Genomic DNA, 19,816 nt, shown 5'->3' on the forward strand with positions numbered 1-19,816 from the left:
TACAGGCAGAAAAACTCACTGTACGGTCGTCCCAACGATGTGACACGAGGGCATGATCACATCCGAGGTAGACTGGCTAAGAGGCAATGTTGAGATCAAAATTGACAAGTAACTTTCTTGTTTTAAGTGGTCCAGAAGTGTGAAACTAAATGTGAAAAATGAAGAGATCAAACTCTACGATAATCAGGTATGGTTGTGTAAATTCTAAACTTGTTAGTCTCAATTTCAGAATTACACCAGGAATTTAAGTTTGCAGAACTCAACGTAGTTCGGAAAGTGCTTTTTTTTGGGGGGGGGGGGGGGTTCCAAAGGAAAGTACTGACATTTTCTCTCTCTCTCTCTCTCTCTCTCTCTGTCTAAGGCTTGGTTTCTATTATCTGTGAGGCAAGATTAGTGTTGACAGCCTGAAATCTAATAAGCATTCAAATATCAACAGAGAACAAAGAACATTAATCTCTAGTTCCTGTTTGTCATTTGCACTCGCCACCTTGTGATTGACAAACCACGATCAGCTTGGGCAACATTTAGCACGTTGCTAACTTGCAATTATCTGATTGTCTGCAGATACACCAGGCGTGTACGCAGCTCCACACAGCTGTCGTAGCATGTTGCCTCCATTTTGGCCTTGGGGACACCGATTACAAGTTAGTATGACAGATATCCATTTTTCAGCTTTTTTTGTGTGTGCAGCAACACAGTCCACTTGGAAAATAAACTAACAGAAAACAGTCTGAAAAAACAACAGCAAGTGCACAGATAGATGGAGTAAATTAGCAACTATGGCAAGGAGATGGAGGCTTTACAGCCCAGAGACTCCACCGGCCAAAAGCCCCATGGGTACCAGTTGTGGTCTCTTCTCCAAGAGATCGAGGAGGAAGAAATGCGACGGGAGGGAAGAAGAGAGTTAAAGGAAGGGAGGCGCCATAACCTTAGGGGATTCTTCTGAACCGTTGGTCTCTCATTAGCGTTGTATGCTCAAGTGGCGCAGTAATCGCATGCTTCTCCTCGTTAAAGAGAAACAATCAAACCTGATGGAATCTGTGAGTGCCTGCCTTTGGCTGGAGGTGGTTTTACATTCCCAACCCTGACTACCTTTTGTGCCCCACCTTTAGTAGAAAACAAAAAAATGTTAACTTCCTTAGCATGAGCTGAAATGAAACTCTCCAACATTCACCCATGATCACATGCTCTGGTTTCTGTCCATGGCTGAAATCACTTTATTCCATAGGACAGCTGGTGTGGATGACTACGCCCTCGCTCTGCTGCAGTATGAAATGCACTAAAGTCAATGTATTGACCCGATTTGTTGGCTGGGTGAATAGCTCTGGAACAGGAAGGGTTAACTCCATGGGTGTAGGTGGGTGCAGCGGTCCCTCATAGCGGCTCACTGTCGCCTCTTGAGGTAGAACGTGGCATTATCAGAAAACACGCACCGGCAGTAGCTTCTTCTCGAATGATCCCTTTTGATAAATCGTCTCGTTACTGTGTTTTTTTCACTTTTGATTAATTGAAGAAAAGACAAAAATCAATGATCCCATCATTAAAAAAAAATCATACTAAATGCATTGATTAAACTAGGTGTGTGACAAGTGTTTGTGGGGACACTGTGTTGGCACTCATGCTATTTACTTGTTTACTGTGTCTGCTGGCTCACGAGCATGTAGGGAATCGTCTCACATGCTGTTCTCCCCTCTGCTGTCAAGTGTAAAAAAAAAACGACATGCACAACAGCAGCAAACATGCCTAAACCACAATGTCTCCTACTGTACATCCTGCAGATAGTCTGCTCCCATCATTCCCTCAGAGAGTTGTAACTGCCTGTCTCAGATGGGTGGGTGATGTCACTGATGCTTTCCGGTGCGCCGCTCCTGTAATGGAGTCAATTTAGCTCCACGCTGAGCCATTTCTGTCCAGCCTCACCCCATGAAGGGCACATTAGTCCCCCCCCCCCCCTCACACACACCCATCCTTTCCACCCCACCCTTCTCACTCATCCCTCTCTTTCACTTCCTGCAGCTCCCTCTCATCTCTTCTCACTCCCTTATCCTCTATCTACCTCGTTTACATTTTGTTTTCCGTATCACACTTTACTTAGTCAGTGATACAACCCTTCACAAAGGCTTTGTAGTGAAGTAAAAAAAAACAACTACATAAACAAAACTACATTACAGTGAATCAAGCTTGGAAAAAGAAATGCCGTGCTCACATATCCAGCGAAGCCTGCATGAGAGTGTGTGTTTTGCAGTAAAATAAACATGACTTTCACTGTGTTGTTCAGTTCCTTGGAAGCAGTTGTGTGGGAGTGCGTTGTGTTTAGACACACCACTATCTGAGGTGAGCAACCCCCTCCTCCTCCCCCCCCCTCCTCTCCCTCACCTCCTTTGAAGCTGCTTCAACGTCAAAGTTTCACATTCTATTTGAACATTTGAGAAACTCGAGTTGAAAAACATAAACACCGGGTTGCCAAATCCCATCACTCCCTCTCCATCACCTCCTCCAGAAATATACAGTGTATTCCTTTTGCTCTGCTGCAGAGTTCAATGAGCTTATTAATACACACTCACACCCGTCCAACCTCCCAGCCTCATCCATTCCATCTCTGTCTCCTGCATGACTACACAAAGACGGGATTAAGTTATCAGGATGATGAAGTGATATCCATACGCTTCTATAGCAGCGCTAAATTTGACTCGTCGCAGTGGAAACTGAACCTTAAATAGTCCACTCTCCATTGCCAGATTAGTATCAAGGCACGCAAAGCTCACCTGCTAATTTGCCTAAACTGTTTTTACGTGTTGGCGTCAGATTAGGAGGTGTGCTGTATGACTGTTTGCAGCACAAGCATTTGTAGTCCAGAGTTCACGCAAGGGTAGACGACAGACAGACAGACAGACAGACACACACACACACACACACACAGTGTATGAAGTAGTAACCAACTATAAGTACGTTTGTAACACAAGTTTATGACAGAGGTAACACGCGGTGTCCTCCACAGGGAGAAGTAAAACACAGGGTGGTTTACTCTGCTGGACAGAAGAGCAGAATAGGTGGAACCAGGAGAAGGGAAGAAGAGAAAATAATTTTTAAAAAAGCAGGTTAAAGGAAAATTAATAAAAAATTACAGTGTTTTATGGCATCGATAAAGTTATGGACCGGCTGCTGCTATTCTATATTTCTCTGGAGTGACAACAGCTCATCTCAAACCAAACATGACACCTTGACTGGGCTGTTTGTACTTGCTACTACTGCTCATTATGCCTCGTCACACTCTCCAGCTGGTCAGCTGAATGCAAAAATGTCTCATATACATATATAAACATGAGCAAAGGTACTATGGGAAGTTTTAATCCTCAAACACAGAGGATTGGTGCAGCTGAGAGGCGGGGGGGGGGGGGGGGCATGTAAAATGGGAGATTACAGCCATCTCAGGTTGTTTGTCATGGACTTCGGTATGTGATACACACTTCGAGGGCACCTTTCGGTGTCTCTATAATCACAGCATGTTTTAGGTCATGCACAGCTTCAAGTGCTTGGGATGATCTTTTCCAACTAGTTCTTGCGTCTAAACCATAATAAACCTATTTCAAAGGGTTTTGAAAGCCATTTACAGTCACAGTTACCAGTCATGAACTGCTGTTGCACATGGGAAGTCTGCGTGTGTCCACTTGTCCTACACAGACTATCCTGGACGTCAGAGGCGTGGTTCACACAGTGAGGGTCCAGAGCTTCACTTGTTTCGCAACTTGAGCCAAGCAGTTGAAAGACAATGGACAGGTTGTTTCAAAATCAGCCATTTTACACCCAGTGAACATTTTACAACGACTGTAACAGCTTTAAATCATCAGGACACAGCCGGGCTGTTTACGCAGCTGAGGTCTGCTCAACCGTGATTGGTCGAAGCTCCTCAAACAGAAACCAGAAGCTTCCCTGTACTGACATTTTCTCCCTCACCTTCAGATTCTGCATTCAGTACAGAATCTTCATTGAAACATTTTAATTGTTCTCTTGTGCTGGCTAGTATCAGACATGTTGTTCACTGTTCAGAGACAAAATCAAAGTTTGGGGAAGTCTGGAAAGACACCAGCTGGTGAGTCACATTTTATATGTGCTTCTATTCTATGGTTAAAAAAAATAAGTTTCCATAGAATCTTTTTCTTGGCATGAACATTTTTGTTGAGTTTTTTTCTTTTCAGATTTTGCATCAACCTTCTCTAATGTGATACTTCAAACCTGGGCATCAAATTATACCGAAAACTCCCCAGGACTTAGAGGATGAGAGCATGCCAGCGACTGCTGCACATCCCCTCATGGTTTGGAGGGAAAACATGGACTCCATGTGCAATAGTACACTGAAAGAGCGGAGCATGTGCTTTGGAGAGTGGTATACACCGGGAGGGCTGAACACACATGCTCATTAAACATTTACCACGATCTGCAGTGACCAAGAGAAAGAGAGGTGGGGGGTGGGTGTGGGGGGGGGTTGTATGCCAGTAGCTAACATAGTCCAACTCAACCTTATTTCATCCGACAGAGATATTGACTGAATTGAACCAAACTTCAAGTAAATGAAGTTCAGGAATATTATGGACTTGTGGTATTATACACTGGAAGTACTTAAAAAAAAAAAAAAAAAGTCTAATAAAACTACAAGCTTCCTGTGAGGCAAGAGTGTAGCTACAAGCAGGGAGGACACGAGACCAGCAAAGTTATCGGTAAAATCTGGTGGATAAGAGCTGCCTCTCTCTGTTATGGTCACAGAGTCGCAACCTTAACCGATTCCTGTGGAGCTGTGTCTTCCGCTGCTATCAATCATAGGATTTATCTCTCCACTGGCAACAGACTGCTACTTTGCACTCCAGCTCACCCCCCACACACACACACTCATCCCGCCCTCCCCCCACTACCTATGGTGTTTCCCAGCTTTTACTCGATTTTACATCTTTTAGCCTCCTGAAAGCACTTTGTTTCAATTCAAGTAAATGTCCTGATATCAATATTTTATATCGAAGTACTTCTCCCTTTAGAGGTCCTGTTAGAAAAGCGCTTCACTGGTGCTACCAGACACAAATGAATGCTTTGTCACAATGCAGAGCAGATATCTACGGCTGGTAAGACGTGAGATTTCATTACTGTACGGCTAAAAGAGAGGAAAAAAAAATCTCTCAGCAGAACGTAAAGTCATATTTAATCCACGGAACAAAGAAGTGAGGGGAAATGTGTTTGACATTTAGCACTGAGCCTTATTTAATATATGAAATGTGAACGGAGCAGCACGCTTGCTGCAGAGCTCTCAAATCGCTTTGCATGATGCTGTCCATGCAATGTTCTACATGGCTGGCTTCAGTGTGCTGCATTTGCACTCCTACACAGTCAAGCTCACTCACACACACACACACACACACACACACACACACACACACACACACACACACGTAATCCACATGCATGCATGTGATGTGCACTAATGTGATCTACAGGCTGGGTACACTGCATCTCGCAGTGCCGACTCCTGCGGGGACCAGTGGGAAGGCACGTCTGTTTCTGCAGGCATTGCGTTTCTTCCCTGAAAACAGGGACGCATGTGGGATTGTGTGGATCTGCGGAACCAGCGCACGTGCACGCACGCACGCACACACACACACACACACACACACACACAGCTGGAGCATTCATAATTTCATTAAGAGTTTCACTGTTGGCTTCCTCAGATTTGCTCAGGTCTTTGACAAATTAAGAATCTTTCAAAAGAAAGCAACAAGATTCAGTTTTCCTTATGGCTTTTTATATAAATATTATGATTTGATGACAAAAAGGTTTTGCATATAATTCATCATTTCTAGCCACCTGATCCTCCCCATTTTCTACATTTTAGTTCAGCCCAAAGATGGTGAGAGCTCGAGATTAGGCTGTGAACTCCCTGTGTGACTCTAACCCTCTTCAGCCTCTCCTTGGTCCTCTACTACACTTCATGGCTCCGCCTTTGGTCCCGTTTAGGTCCTTATTGTTTTGTGGGCTGTCAGGTGGGACGTCACAGCCGACACAATGTAACAAGGCAGTTAATTTCCGTCCTTAGACCCGATGGTGTCGTCAGAGGGGATTAAGGCGGCAGTAGCACATCAGGTCGGGGGGGGGGGGTGTCTGCTTCAGACAGACAGAAGGTCGGATTTATACACCAGCGTTAATCCTTGCAAGGAGACGCACTTGAGCTTTCAATTAGGGAAGAGCAATTTACAGAATTTTTTGTTGTTATGTGTGTGTGGGTATGTGTGTGTTTAAGAAGACAAATTACACCACTGATTAAATCTGCATGCCGCTTAAACACGCTGAAATGGTAAACATTTTTAAATTAATATTTATTAAACTTTTAAACAGCATTCCTTTGTCGCCACTTTCCTCTGCCAAAGTGTGTGCTGTTTCTCCCAACACATTCCTGTGACTCTGCGGAGATCCATCAGCTGTAAACTAAAAGTGTGTTTTAATGTTAAATAAATGCAGAAGAAAACACAGATTACTGTTAATCCTCATCTTCAGTCACCAGACAGCGAAAAACAACTTTCATGAGAACGTAGTGGAACTGTGTGACCATGCAATCTGAGTGTGTGCGAGACATCTAAAAAATACAAAAACAACAACAACAAAGTAAACCCCACAAACACACACATGCACACACACAAAAACAGGCGTGAAATGTCACCCTGAAAGTGCTCCACATGAGAACATTTTCTCAGCTGAATGTGATGAAGATTAAAGGCCAGGGTCTCATCAGCCGTGACATGTGAAGAAAGGGAATAAATACATATTGAAGTAATAACAGAGGGGGATGAATCATGCCTCCAAGGGTGGATGAATCACAGCCTCCCTCGATTTAATGCCTCATATTATAATCCGCATTAGCCTTTAACCATTCACAATGCAGCTATACGTTTAAATGAAACCTCCTAATCTCTACCGGGGATTCTCAGAGACTATAGAAAATCTAGATGTTTATCGTCGGCGTGATTGCACGTTGTTTACTTGGCGAACGTGCTCGGCGGTATTTTTAGAGGTGAGCTTTACATCTGCCTCTAAGTACTGCAAGTGTTAAGCGTTTATCATACTAAGCTTTATGTGTGGCATGAGATGACGTTTATGGCAACATTAATGCAGTTTTAAAGTGGTATTAAGTGTGTCGCAAATAGAGCAAAGACTATTTAGTGAGCTAAGAAAAAAAAGGGAAAAAAAAGGCGAGAATGTATCAGAATCCGGCGCTACTTCACTTTATATCATCAATCATCCATCAACGTTAGTATTGTTATTTACTCTCAAGACGCCACAGCAGAACAAGGGATGCTTACGGGTACTAGGTGGCCTTTAGTTACTGTCACGCTCCTTAAGCGGGATTTATTGCCAAACGAATATTAAAAATCTTTAACTGGACTGGAGCCAGGAACAGTGGCCAGCGCCAGGAAGTCTAACACAACTCATAGCCATAACACACACACACACACACACACACACACACACACACACACACACACACACACACACACACACACACACACAGCAAATTAAATAGAATGTTTTAATGAAAAAGCAGCTGAAAAAAGAAGAACAAAGAGGAAGTTTGAGATAGGGTGAATGATTGAAGAACACTTGGTTTGAGTGAAAGGAAGAGAGGGAGGAAGAGGAGGAGGAGGAGGAGGTGCAGATTTCACACAAGACGTGAAGAATCAAAGTGAAAACACCTTAACAGCGAGTCTCTGAAGTTGAATCACTTGCGGGCAAAGAGAGAAGAGCAGCTCAGCAGCTTGAAAAGTGGCACGCTTGTGAAAGTATATAAGAATGCAGACATAAATACAAATGTCGTACATCAGAGAGGGTGAAACAGTGAGGCAGGACAGGTGGACAGAGCAAAGTGCCCCAAAGACCTTTTAAAAAAAATAATGCATGAGTGAACTCTGGCTCACTCCTGCACACCAGATACATATGACACAGATGTGTTCAGGTAAGTGAAACGAGACAAATGGGCCTTTCAGAGCACCGGTCAATATCTGACTCATCTAATCGATTGAGCAAGATTTAACCAAATGTCAACACGTAGCAGACCAAAATGTTCCCCGGCCTTGCATTGATGGAAAACTTCTCTTTTTTTCTTTTTTTTGGCAACACCCTATAAACATAAAAGTGTAAGGATGACATTTCACAAGCGTTTATAGACGCACGAGCAGCCAATGTGAACTCTCTGTGTCACAGTTTGGCTTCCTGACCTTGGTCATGTGACCAGTGTGTGTGTGTGTGTGTGTGTGTGTGTGTGTGTGTGTGTGTGTATGTGTGTGTCCCTGCCTGGCCTGTGGTCTGTCAGGTCCTTGTCCCCAATGTCAGTAAGCTGATTACAATCACACCAGGGAGCTGAAGGATCGTATCAATACCTCTGGTCACACTGCTGAGTCACAGATGTGCTTTTCTAGTTGTGGCGGGATGTTATTTAGCAATTATATTTGGCCATGTTCAGCAAACCAACATCGGATTTGAACTTGTGACCTTTGGATTACACCATCTGATAGCTGCCTTGTTGCCAGAGGGTGAAGTTTAGTGACCTAATAAGACGTGTATATCTTAAAATCTTTTATTTTGTTAAAAAAATAACCAAACTACATTAAAAAGCAATTGTCATGGCTATCAACCATCGAAGGGGCTTCACAACACATTCGATGCACACAAACACACACACACAGAGTTGACAGAGTTCTATTCAAGGTGCCAACTAGCCAACACATTCACACACATTAACACATTCAGAGTGAAGGCATCCAGGGCAATTAGGGGTTCAGTAGCTTGCTGCAGGACACTTTGATACTCCCTGGTGGAAGTGGAGATTGAACCACTAACCCTCCAATCACAAGACTGCTAAATATGGTGAACAGTTATGATCCATAAAAAAAAAATCTAAGGTTCCAAAGGATAGCAATCTATTTAAAGGGCACTTTTGGGCCATTCCTGGGGACATCGGACTCTGACTACTATCCTCTCGTCCAAGACAATCATCTTTGATATTAAAAAGCCTTGAACGCATGTCAAAATTTTGATTTAATTCTGATGATTGATTTAAAATAAACTTTTGCTGCATGGATAGTGAAGGTAGACAAACTAGGGAAACATTTAAGAACCATGAAAGCATTTAAAATGAATGTGGCCAGCAGTGACACACTCTTGTTGCTCAGCAGAGGTGCGTGCACAAACACACGCACGCGTGCGCACGCACACACACACACACACACAAAACACAGAGCAGGAGATATACTGTAATAATTTCATCTGTCACTTCTTGGGGTGCAGAGGAAGACAGCAAACAGCTGGCAGTGAAGCCCGTGGTGACGCCAACAGCACAATAACACACGACGGGAGGATTGTACGGAAAGGGAGGCCGACCCAACAGGAGCTAAAATAAGAAAAAGACAGAAAAAGCTAAAGACCAGTGAGGAGGAGGAGGAGGTGGTGAAGGAATGTCCAATCACAATAGTTCCATCACATGGCAGCAGCCAACAAGTGGCTACAACCCCTTTCAACCTCCCACTGACATGTCCCTTTTCTCCTATACGTCCCCGGAGATGCCCTTATAGAGCAGAGGTTTTTAAATTAATCTCATATATCCAACCAAGTCCCTGCTGGACTGCTGCTGCTGCTGCTGCTGCTGTAGATCATCTCATCATCCAGCACAAGAAAAGAATGAACCTTTTCCAATTACTCACATCCCTTCGACACAGTTTCATACAGCGTGGAGAGATTTTTGACACTCATCTACTGACTGTTATCGGATTCACGCTGAAAGATAGAAAACTATCTCGGTGATGCGCCGATCTGATAATCATCGCAAAATAAACAAAAATATCTCCATGAAAAAAAAAAAGCTTCCATGCTTGGTGAAGTGTTTCCCTTAGATTTGCATTCAGGGGGTTGGTTGTGGGGGCTGTGATGTACCAGCTGCTCTGCCTTCTCACACAGCCTGTATAGAGATGAATTGCTCCCTTGGTGTTGATAAGTCACCACGGTCACCAAGGAAACTACGCAACATTTCTGGAGAAACAAGTCAAATGAAGTTGATTACACCCCCTCCCCTCAGAGGGATACTGTTCGCCCCCCACCCCCCCACTCCTAAATTTACGATGAATATGCAACATTTGTTTTCCTCCTGCCTAAATCATTTGTCACATCTGTGAATGTAAAGGCCGTTCGTTTTTTGAGGCGCAGCTGCACCTTACGGTTGGAGACACCTGAGGACATGCTGAGCAGGGACGCTAAATCATAAACATGATTGATAAGGAGCCAAATGTAATAACCCCACAATGAATACCAATTCACTCTCACGTCACTGCTGCCAAGATGGAGCAGCGGATAGGATCACAATTCAGTAACCCCCCCCCCCCCCACACACACACACACACACACACACACTCACCAGGCAGTTATAAGAGGAAATGTCGGTGATTAAAACACATAAATGGAGGCTACAGCTGCTGGTGAAAGAGGAAGAGAAAAGATTTTGAATGTGGAGCATGAGGAGAGACAACTGTGTGGCAGTAACTGTTGTGACACCCAAGAAAAGCTGGCTCGGCAGTATTTTAAAGTTTTCAGATGAAAGAGTGTGTGTGTGCGCGAGGGAGAGAGAGAGACAGAGAGAGCAAGAGTATAACGGCAGTGTTATTGTACAGAGATGTGGAGCACTATGAGGTGTGTGTGTCATTGAAGCATGTAATAGAGACCTGGTGTTCACAGCGTTCACAATGATATTCCAGCTCCTGTCCCTTTTCCTTCACCCCCAATTTTTGACACCCTCCGGGATAAGGACACAGTAAAAGACAAGGGTGGGTGGGGGTTTGGGGTGGTGGGGGGTGCAAACCTCAACAGTGGAGGCAGTGAGCAAGGAAGACAGGGAGGAGATGAGGGAGGCAGGCGGAGGATGGAACACATTAGCCTCTTACCCAGAGTGTCACTCAAGCTGGCACTGCTAGCCGGCACTGCTGCGCCACGGCCACTCCCAGTCTTCAGTGGGATTTATGCCTCACTTTGATGCCGCTCAGACATTTACATCTCCTCCACGTCTTTTCAAATGAACATCCAAGTGTGTTTGTGTGTGTGCAGCAATAAACGACAAACCAGGGGAAGCGAATAATTACCATCTAAAATAATCATTGCAGACCAAGTCATAAGAGGTTTGTTCACTTAGTGATTGTGAGGCGTATTCTGGAGGTGACAGTGGAACTACTAATGAGACTCCAGCCATCTGGACATTCATTAGTGTTGGCGTGTATTGTCCATGTTATTCAGAATAGAGTTTTGATTTCTCTGTCCTTTTGACCCCACAGATGACAGTAGAGCCACAAGTTTCCCTCTTCAAGCATGAGAGCAACAAGCTCTGAGATGGGCCGCTGCAGTTGCCACCGAGCTGCATCCAGATTGTAATTCCCCTGCATGCACGTTCCCTCTGGTAATCATGAAAATTGAAGGGAGCAGCAGCAGGTTATTTGTGCAAAGCGAAGCAAAAAGTGAGACTTGGATGGATGTGTGTTTTGCAGTAACTACACACATTGATCAGTGATTATTTCTGGAAAATTTGAAAACACAAAGTGGACTTCAATGCCAGCAGTTGTCTAGCTCGTGCTTGTTTGTGTTTTGTAAGCTACTGTAATCATACTGTCGTGGGTGGTGCTATAAGCCCAAGATACAGCCACCTTGCCCCTGCAATATATAGCATTGAGGGGAAAACTAAAATGTTCATATATTTGTTGTATCTCTCAATAAATATTTGCATAGTTTACCCAAGAAATCGACGTTATTTTACTATATATCTAAATAAAAACTTGCCATTTTCATTGTTTCGGCTGCTCCTAGCATGCTAGCGTGAAGTTTGTTTATGGACATTTAAAAAAACAAAGGTGCCAAAAGTGGTTGCAGAATACTGACTGAAATAACCGACCAATGGCGACTTAGAGCTGCAACATAACTTTGAACTTCGCTGATATTTCGGTGGATTCATTTGGAAGTTCTATGTCATCATAAAAGGTGTTTTAAGTGTTGTCATGTATTTGTTGATTTGACATACAATGATCACAAAGTTCTTTTGTAGATTTTTCTGATGGTATCTTAGAGTTTGTCACTTCCTGGAAATCTATTAACCACAATTTTATGTCCCACATCCTTGTCTACAGGCTAGATTCTCACAGTTACAGACAAGCTAGCTAGCTAGCTAGCTTGCTAGCTGGGTTTTGTAGCTACCAACTCTCGCATGATTTTCCCTTTTTCTCATCATCAAAAGTCTGGAGTTCATTTCCATTAACTTTTCAACAGTGTTGGTTATCTGTGGCAACAACTACACTACAAATCACAGTTTTTGTGTATTACATGTCCACATCTAATGCTTTGTGGTCACTTTAAGGGGGCGCAGACACGGCAAGTCCTTATTTTATGCTTCCCATGATCTCTCAGAATCGACATGAAATGAAAGCAACCATACTGGTAGAGTCACAAAAAACTGCTGTAGAATCAGCCAGTTATGCTCATGCGGAGTTATTTGCGTTGAACTTCCCATTGTTTAATTCACATAGCAGTCAGTCGCATTTGCATATCTCTCCGTTTCTATCGTCAGACAACAGAGTGAGTGTGAAATACAGTAGTGGTTTTATCGTGGCCCATTAACTAACAGCATTCGGGTCGATTCTGGCTGTCTTCCACTAGTGTCAACCGGCCAGATTATCTGTGTACGGGCCCAGGATTGGTCCAGATGTGGAGGTAGCATACGAATAATGAGGTAGTACAGCTATTAGTGGACCAAGGATTATTACATAGTTTATGGTCTGTATCTGCGCTGTTAGTTTTGTCTCACAACACTGAATGAAAGTGCTAATACATAATTCTAATCTTGTTGTAGATGGGCCTGAACTACTGGACCACAGCCTTTTAGCATTATGCCAAACACAAAGTGACAACAGCTCTTGTGTGCGTTCAGTGATATTGACATCTGAAAATGATGGAGCACATCGAAAGTGAAAAGTGACTCAAGATTTGCCACACAAACCGGACCCTCGCTGATCTGGTTCTGTCATCATTATTGCACTAATGGCGTCGATGCGTCAATATCCCACCTACAGTAGCCTTGTGGGGTTTTTTTTTTTCCTTTTTTAACTGAAAATACGTAACTGTGTGGAATTAAACAGCACTCTGCAAACTGTTTCATGAGGATTTTAAGGATCAGCAACATCAATAGCTCACCTCCTCTCCACTTCAAATGTTTCCTTTCAACTCAGATACAAAGATTTAGTCAGATCAATGGAGAGCCGCAGTGTCCGAACCTTCTTTATTTTGAATATGACCTTGGCATGCCTCTGCTGTAAAACCCAAATGAGATCCACTGTAGGCAGCCTCTTTAAGAGTGGGAGATAATCTGACACTGGTGCCATTTTCAGAGCATTTAAAATTAAAAAAATGCTTTTGTGGGATGAACGGTTGATTTAATGCTCCCTTGAGTATGATTTGCTACATACAATTCTATTAATATACATGCTGGGTTTCATTTAAACTATCACCACGAATCAAATGCAAGGGGCAAAACTAATTGAAATGCAATATCCTGAGCTAAAAAAGGTAGAGTTTCCCAGGTTTTAAAATCTTGCAGCGGGTCAGCAGATCCTCCAGAAATATGCGGTGTTGTCATGTTGATATTCACTACCGAGCAACACCGCAACAACACAACTGTAGGGAGTGCAAAGTGTTCTATCCACTGCTTACAACTATGCTGCCATTTACTGTCCATATGAGGAAATGAGTAGGGAAAAGCAGAACTAGTGAGTGTTCACTGTATATACAACAACTCACAAACCTAATGAAAACAACAGGCGGCACTAGATGCTCTGCAGCTGATAGAAAAATAGGCACTTGAAGAAAACCTTGGTAGCATGAAGACATTATCCTTTTACCTCCAGTGTCCCGTCCCCCCCCCCCCCCAAAAAAAAAAGTACACTCATGGAATCATAATGGACACCTGCATTGACAAATATCCTGGAACATCCAGATGATAGATGCCGGTGCTGCCTCTGTTCATGCAGCAACTATAAGAACTCATGCCACCTACAATCTGGGAGGTTCTCTCTGATCTGATTATGATTGTGAGGTAAAGAGGATTTAGGTGCTGGTGCCTAAATACTAGGCTGTAGTGATTAGAGGCCTAGTGGAAGGCTTATGTAACTATAGGAGCCTGCTGGGTGATAGAAGTTGTGCTCTACCTAAATGACAAACACCGCTCTTTTAATGCAGTCTGATAACTTGCGAAAGGCCAAATAAGATTAAAATAATAACTCTTACAGGTTGGGGAGTTGTTTGCTTGTTCACCTCTAGCAAGAGAACGAAGTAGTCTCGAAAAATCCCCCTAGTATATTATAGTGTGTGGAAATTTCTAACTGATAAAAACTAAAATCATGGAGGCAGAAGATAAAGGCCACTAGGTTCCTCTGTAGGACTATTTTATCAGCCTGACGTTGGAGACATGTAGACGTTTGCTGTAATTTACAAACCAGATTCTTCAAGAGTACTTGAAAAACAACTCAAGGCATATTCAACCGAGAAGCAGGAGTAAACACAGAGCCGGAGGCAGATGGTATCTGGCCAAAACTTGTTTTAAATTCAAAATTGTTTCCTTGACCTATTGTTGCACAGATGAGCAAAAAGCATCAGGTAGTGATGTTTCATTACGCTTCGACTCTGCGTGGAATACTTCATCGGCTATTCAGCTTTTGCCTAATCTTGCTGGTGCACAGGTGTTCGGCCACTAGACCTCAGCCAAGCCAGATGTAAAAAACAAAAAAAATAAAAAAAATAGCTGCTTTTTGCAAAGGATCTGCTGAAATGTAAATGTAAAGGCAAAAAGCCTGGAAGGAAGGCAGCAGACAGAGGGAAAGTACACACTGTCTGCAGTGATCTGGAGTAACAGTACAAGTACAAACGGGATTCTCTCCTGCTATTGTCACCTTTGCTGCATCACAAGAAAATCCGTGATCAGGGATGGAACCTTATTCTTAAAAGCTTCCTCACGTTGTGTCATGATCATCAGGGTCTGTGGTGGATCGGCTGCCTCCAAGTGTGGGAGGGCTGAAGACACTCGGCAGGAACCTCTTGGCATATCTGTCAGCTAGACGTAGCTTATTGGGTAAAATGGAGTCATGGTACACGTCCACATTAACAGCAAACACAAGGCTGGACATGGCAGACGTAGAGAGATTAAAAAACAACACCACCACCACCAAACATAAACTTGAAATGCCAAGTTAGCAACGTTGATCTCTTTCAAATATCTGGAATACTAAAATGCGAGGCTGTCCGGACTCAATGGCCCATAGCACAGTGTTCTCACTCTTCCAATGTATTACTGCTTTAATATTTTATAATTGAAAAAAGCTTATCTTGAGGCAAAGCATGAGCACAAATCAAAAAAAAAACTGAAAAAAGAAAAGAAGAAGAAGAAAAACTGCTGGTCTTGCAAACCACAAAATATCCTATGCATATATTCAGAGTGAGAACTGTACGGCTCCATGAAACATCTAATAGCGTTGATTTATGAACCCATGAACACAGCCGGAGTCGTACGTCAATGCTGAGGCTCTCACTAAATCACTAATTGTGTAGCGAACGTTCAGTGAGGTCTTCCGTAGCGCTCATTTTACCTAGACATGAGAAGAAATCCATCTTAGTCGCATTTCCTGATCCCACTGATTAAAAAAGACAAACAACCCCCCCCCCCTCCAAAAAAAAAAAACAAAAAACAGGCAGGTTACAAACAACATCTGCAGTTTCTGTGCACTGAGGTCAGTCTTTTCAGAAACAGCTATTGCCAAAGGTAATGAATTTATACGGGGAAATATAAAAGCAGAAGTCACCATGCCACAGCAGACTCCATTAGGCAATTGCACTGTTTAGATATGGCTTCCTTGTATGAGCTTGTGCTAAGTGTATTATCTCTAACCGTACTGCCCTGACTCACTGTAGACACGAGTCACGACAGTACAAATCTCTCTGCCTCTACATCACGGAAGTCATGTTCCACTGGATTCATTAAAACAGTAGCCAGCAGTATAAGATGACGATCCCGGATATTTTACTCGTGATTGCCATTCCAACTTTACATCATTTAGCAGTGCATGACAGTGTTTTGAAACAAATTACTACCAGACGAAGCCTCCTGTGCGAGGAAATCTTTGTTAGCAGCAAAACTGATTTCAGCTCAGTTTGATTGAGGGATGTGGAACAAGGACAAGGAAGAATCCCATAAAATTTTGGTGGGGAAGAGTAGTCATAGTGCCCGCTAGCCTACAACTCAATGTTCTCCTCCTAGTGGGTCCAACAGATCCATCCAAAATCTGGTCAAAACCATCATGAGGACTCTGTGAAGGTTTACTGTGAAGATCTCGTTTGGAGGTATTGTTCTGCCGGGTTGGTCAATTTCGATATTTCACCCATTAACATGAAAGTATTTCTGTGGTAGCGCTGCCTGGTGGTCACAGGAAGTAAGCCTGACATATTGATCAAGTCTTAAAGTGAGGTACAGCAACATAATACATAGTAAGTGTGCGTACTTTAGCGCCACCTAGTTTTCCATTGGGCTGGATTGAGTTAGCAGACCGATCGTTCTTGCTGCTGAAAATTTGCTGGATTACGCATGAATAATGGAGCATGATTTTCAAAACATGCATGTTTTATACGCATATGTTGAAAATCAAATACTGGCATGGCACACAATTTGAATGTGGTATATGTGTGGCTAACACTCAGAAGTTACCAAAACAGCCGTAAAGGTTCCGGTTCATTGAGAATCTGGACGCTTCTGTGAATCAAAGCCCACCCCCACACTCTCTGGGCACTCACTGACTCCAGGCTCTTCCTCTTCCTCACACTCCAACCAAAAGTCACAGCATCAGCCAGTGTCTTCTCTCTTTGTCCATTGCATTCATTATTCAATGGGAAATATTTGCCAAAGATCCAACTTGGCGTCCCGATGCGTAACTTACAAGGCTGCGTGTCTTGCATCACACTCTCAGGGATTTCCTCTGGCGACATCACAACCTCTAAACACCTCTCCACTTTTCTCTGCAGCTGATTTTCCTCTGACGAAATGTGATTGACGTCAACTCTGTGAGGGCTTGCCCATACACCCCAAGCATGCGCTACCGTTATTGCTGTTATGTGCAACCCTAGCTTGATTGACCCTGCTGAAAAAGGGCACTTCGCTCATGATTAACCTTTACTTAAGGGCAGGGAGGACCACGGGTGCCAGCACACCGGACTCTTATAATATCTGATTACGCCTGTTTAAAAGAGGAAAAAGAAAATGGAGAAAGAAAAAGAAAGAAGGGGGGAATGTGTACAACAGAAGATCGCATTTGACAAAAGGCTCAGGTTGCTTTGTATAATAGCACACGGCTATGTAGCAGCCTAGTAATGGCATATTCGCCGTCAAGGGCTTTCAAGGGTTCAGCGCCTTCCCTCTAAAAGGCTTCCCTGACCTCTGGAAGCAGCCATAAGACAGACAATCAAGCCGCCCTGGCAGTCTATTTCCAAATGAACCCTCCACTGTGGATAACCTTAGTGTGATCACAAGAGTAAGCCATCGGAGTCAAGCTCTGCCGCTAAAGCACCGGTAAGAATGTCGATGCAATTTGAAGGTGGGATTTCCCCTTTAAAGGGTATCATAGCCCCCCCCCCCCCCCCGCATGACAGTAAACAGGTCAGCAATCCTGTGAAGCATGACAGGCTGCACTGGAGAGGTAAATCACTTTAAGAACCACATAGCGTAACCCCACCACTATCACCTGAGTTTGCTTTAAATTAACATACTGACAACCTACTTATGATTGATTCATGTAATATATAAATATACACACACAGCTTCCCAAACCAAGGCTGGAGACTGAGGAGGAAACCTTGTCCCTCACAAATCACTCATCGCTACATGGAGGAATAATAAAGGAACGGTAAACAGACTCAGGCCTCATGAAGAGAGTCTGTTTTAAAAGCCGGGTACCCGTTTAACATCAGGGGCTGCAACTGTCTCAGATAATGGGAAACATCCTTTCCCTGGAGGGGAAGGAAGCTCACAACAATAAAGCATGTATTATACACACACACACACACACACAAACGCACAGGGGACCCTGCATTTATGATCCTCTGACATGGAATATAATCCCAGGCCAGCCCTTGCTTGCGCGATGATCAGATCAGGACACTGGAGACCAAATGTAAATTACCAGTGATAGGATTTCATCAAGGTTTGACCTACCTAACCGAGTCAGGGCACGAGGATGAAACGAGGTGTGGGCGGAGCTTAAAGTGAGGTGATCATTTTACCAGGGTGGACCAAAACAACAACAAAAAAACAAAGCAGACTTTTCTAAACCGAGAGAAGAAATGACTGAGTTATGAAATATGAGTTTCGACTAAGCACCCTAGAATCTCTGAGAAACGAGTCATTCGGAGAGAAGGGCCTTGTCACAAGTCATTGACAGATCTGATTTACACCAAGATCAGACTACAAAAGCAGCACTAAAGGCTGACGTACCCAGCAATTATTTTGTCAAAACACTGGTGCTCCTGCAGTCATTCCATTCCTAATTTTTCAGTGTTGGTTCCTCTCACAGTGATTCTTGAAATACACACACCAGTGCACAAGCAACGACCACACAGCTTCCCTTGACTGTGCAAATATTTCTACTGCCACAACTCACTCAAATCTACTGTTGGGGTTTGTAAAGATAGATGGTACAGGAAAAAAATAACAAGAGTTAAAAAAAGGTGCACCGGTCTTAAGCTTTAAACTCCCGATTACAAGTGGGAGTAGGCCTTTAATAAGTGTGCTTGTGATGTGTTATGATCGAGGCCGAGCTTTGAAGAGGAAATGTGAGATGGGGGCGGTGTGATCACACTTCCAGTTTCAGTTCCCTACCTTGGCAGCCACCGAGGAGCTGGGTTTCTCCAGGAGATCCCACAGCTTCTTCCTCTTGTCTGGGCAGCAGGTGTTATCAAACTCTCCCTCTCCCTCCCTCTCCCGCATCGTCTCTGCCTCCCGTCGCAGCTCCTCGTTCATCTGCTCTTTTTTCTGGTGGTATCGGGCCTGGCAGCAGGACTCCAGGTAGATCTCGTCGATCCCCCAGTAGTCTAACTCCTGGCCGAAGGAAAGGGCGCACATCTCCTCCATCATGTGTAACTTGCCGGTGCGGTAAAAGTTCAGGATGGAGGTGAAGGCCCCCGGATGGCGATCAAAGAAGTATTCATTCTCGTTCAGGCTGTAATCATCGCAGACCTCCATTAGGGACTCGTGGGTGTTGCAATCTCGAAGCTTACCGAGCCGGGTCCTCGGAAGTCGGTCTAGAGTCCGCCACAAGACCTCATGGTTCAGACCCCCAACGTTAAGGCGGACTCGGCGGGAGCGGGCCTTGGTGCGGATGATGTCGATAGGCTCCGGGGGAAGTGACGGAGTGGTTCTGATGTTGGTGGGTTTGAGACCCGCTGGTCCGACCTTCTCAGCCATGATGATGGAAAAGGCCAGAAGGAGGGAAACTCAACTGGGGTGATGTTAGGATGGCAAACAAGAACAAAAAAAAAATTTTTTTTAAAAATCTTCAATTATGTTGGATCCTCTTTAGGCAAATCCCTCCATGGCTGATGAAATAAAAGAAACACATTCCTTCAATCAGTTTCAACACCTAACATTCGATTTTTTTTTTAAACTTTTAACAGTCAATATGGCTGATCTGCACTGTCCTTACACCACTGTTGCAGCCAATGAAACTTC

General features: G+C 43.8%; 1 protein-coding gene across 3 annotated transcripts in view; it reads right to left on the bottom strand.

Moving 5' to 3' along the window:
• kcnb2b (potassium voltage-gated channel subfamily B member 2b) overlaps positions 1 to 19,816 on the bottom strand; it is an 88,475-nt gene that overhangs the window by 61,026 nt on the left and 7,633 nt on the right. For 2 of the 3 annotated variants that reach the window (XM_086190999.1, XM_086191000.1), the window contains exon 2: positions 18,968 to 19,683. In XM_086190999.1, coding sequence (XP_086047125.1) covers positions 18,968 to 19,552 — 585 coding nt within the window. In that variant the 5' untranslated portion in view covers positions 19,553 to 19,683. The remainder of the gene's footprint in view (positions 1 to 18,967; positions 19,684 to 19,816) is intronic. The other variant, XM_086191001.1, reaches the window with a different exon arrangement.

Source organism: Aulostomus chinensis, chromosome 21 (assembly GCF_037954235.1).
Source record: "Aulostomus chinensis isolate RoL2024-O1b breed Wild chromosome 21, RoL_Achi_v1.0, whole genome shotgun sequence".
Taxonomy (NCBI): domain Eukaryota; kingdom Metazoa; phylum Chordata; class Actinopteri; order Syngnathiformes; family Aulostomidae; genus Aulostomus; species Aulostomus chinensis.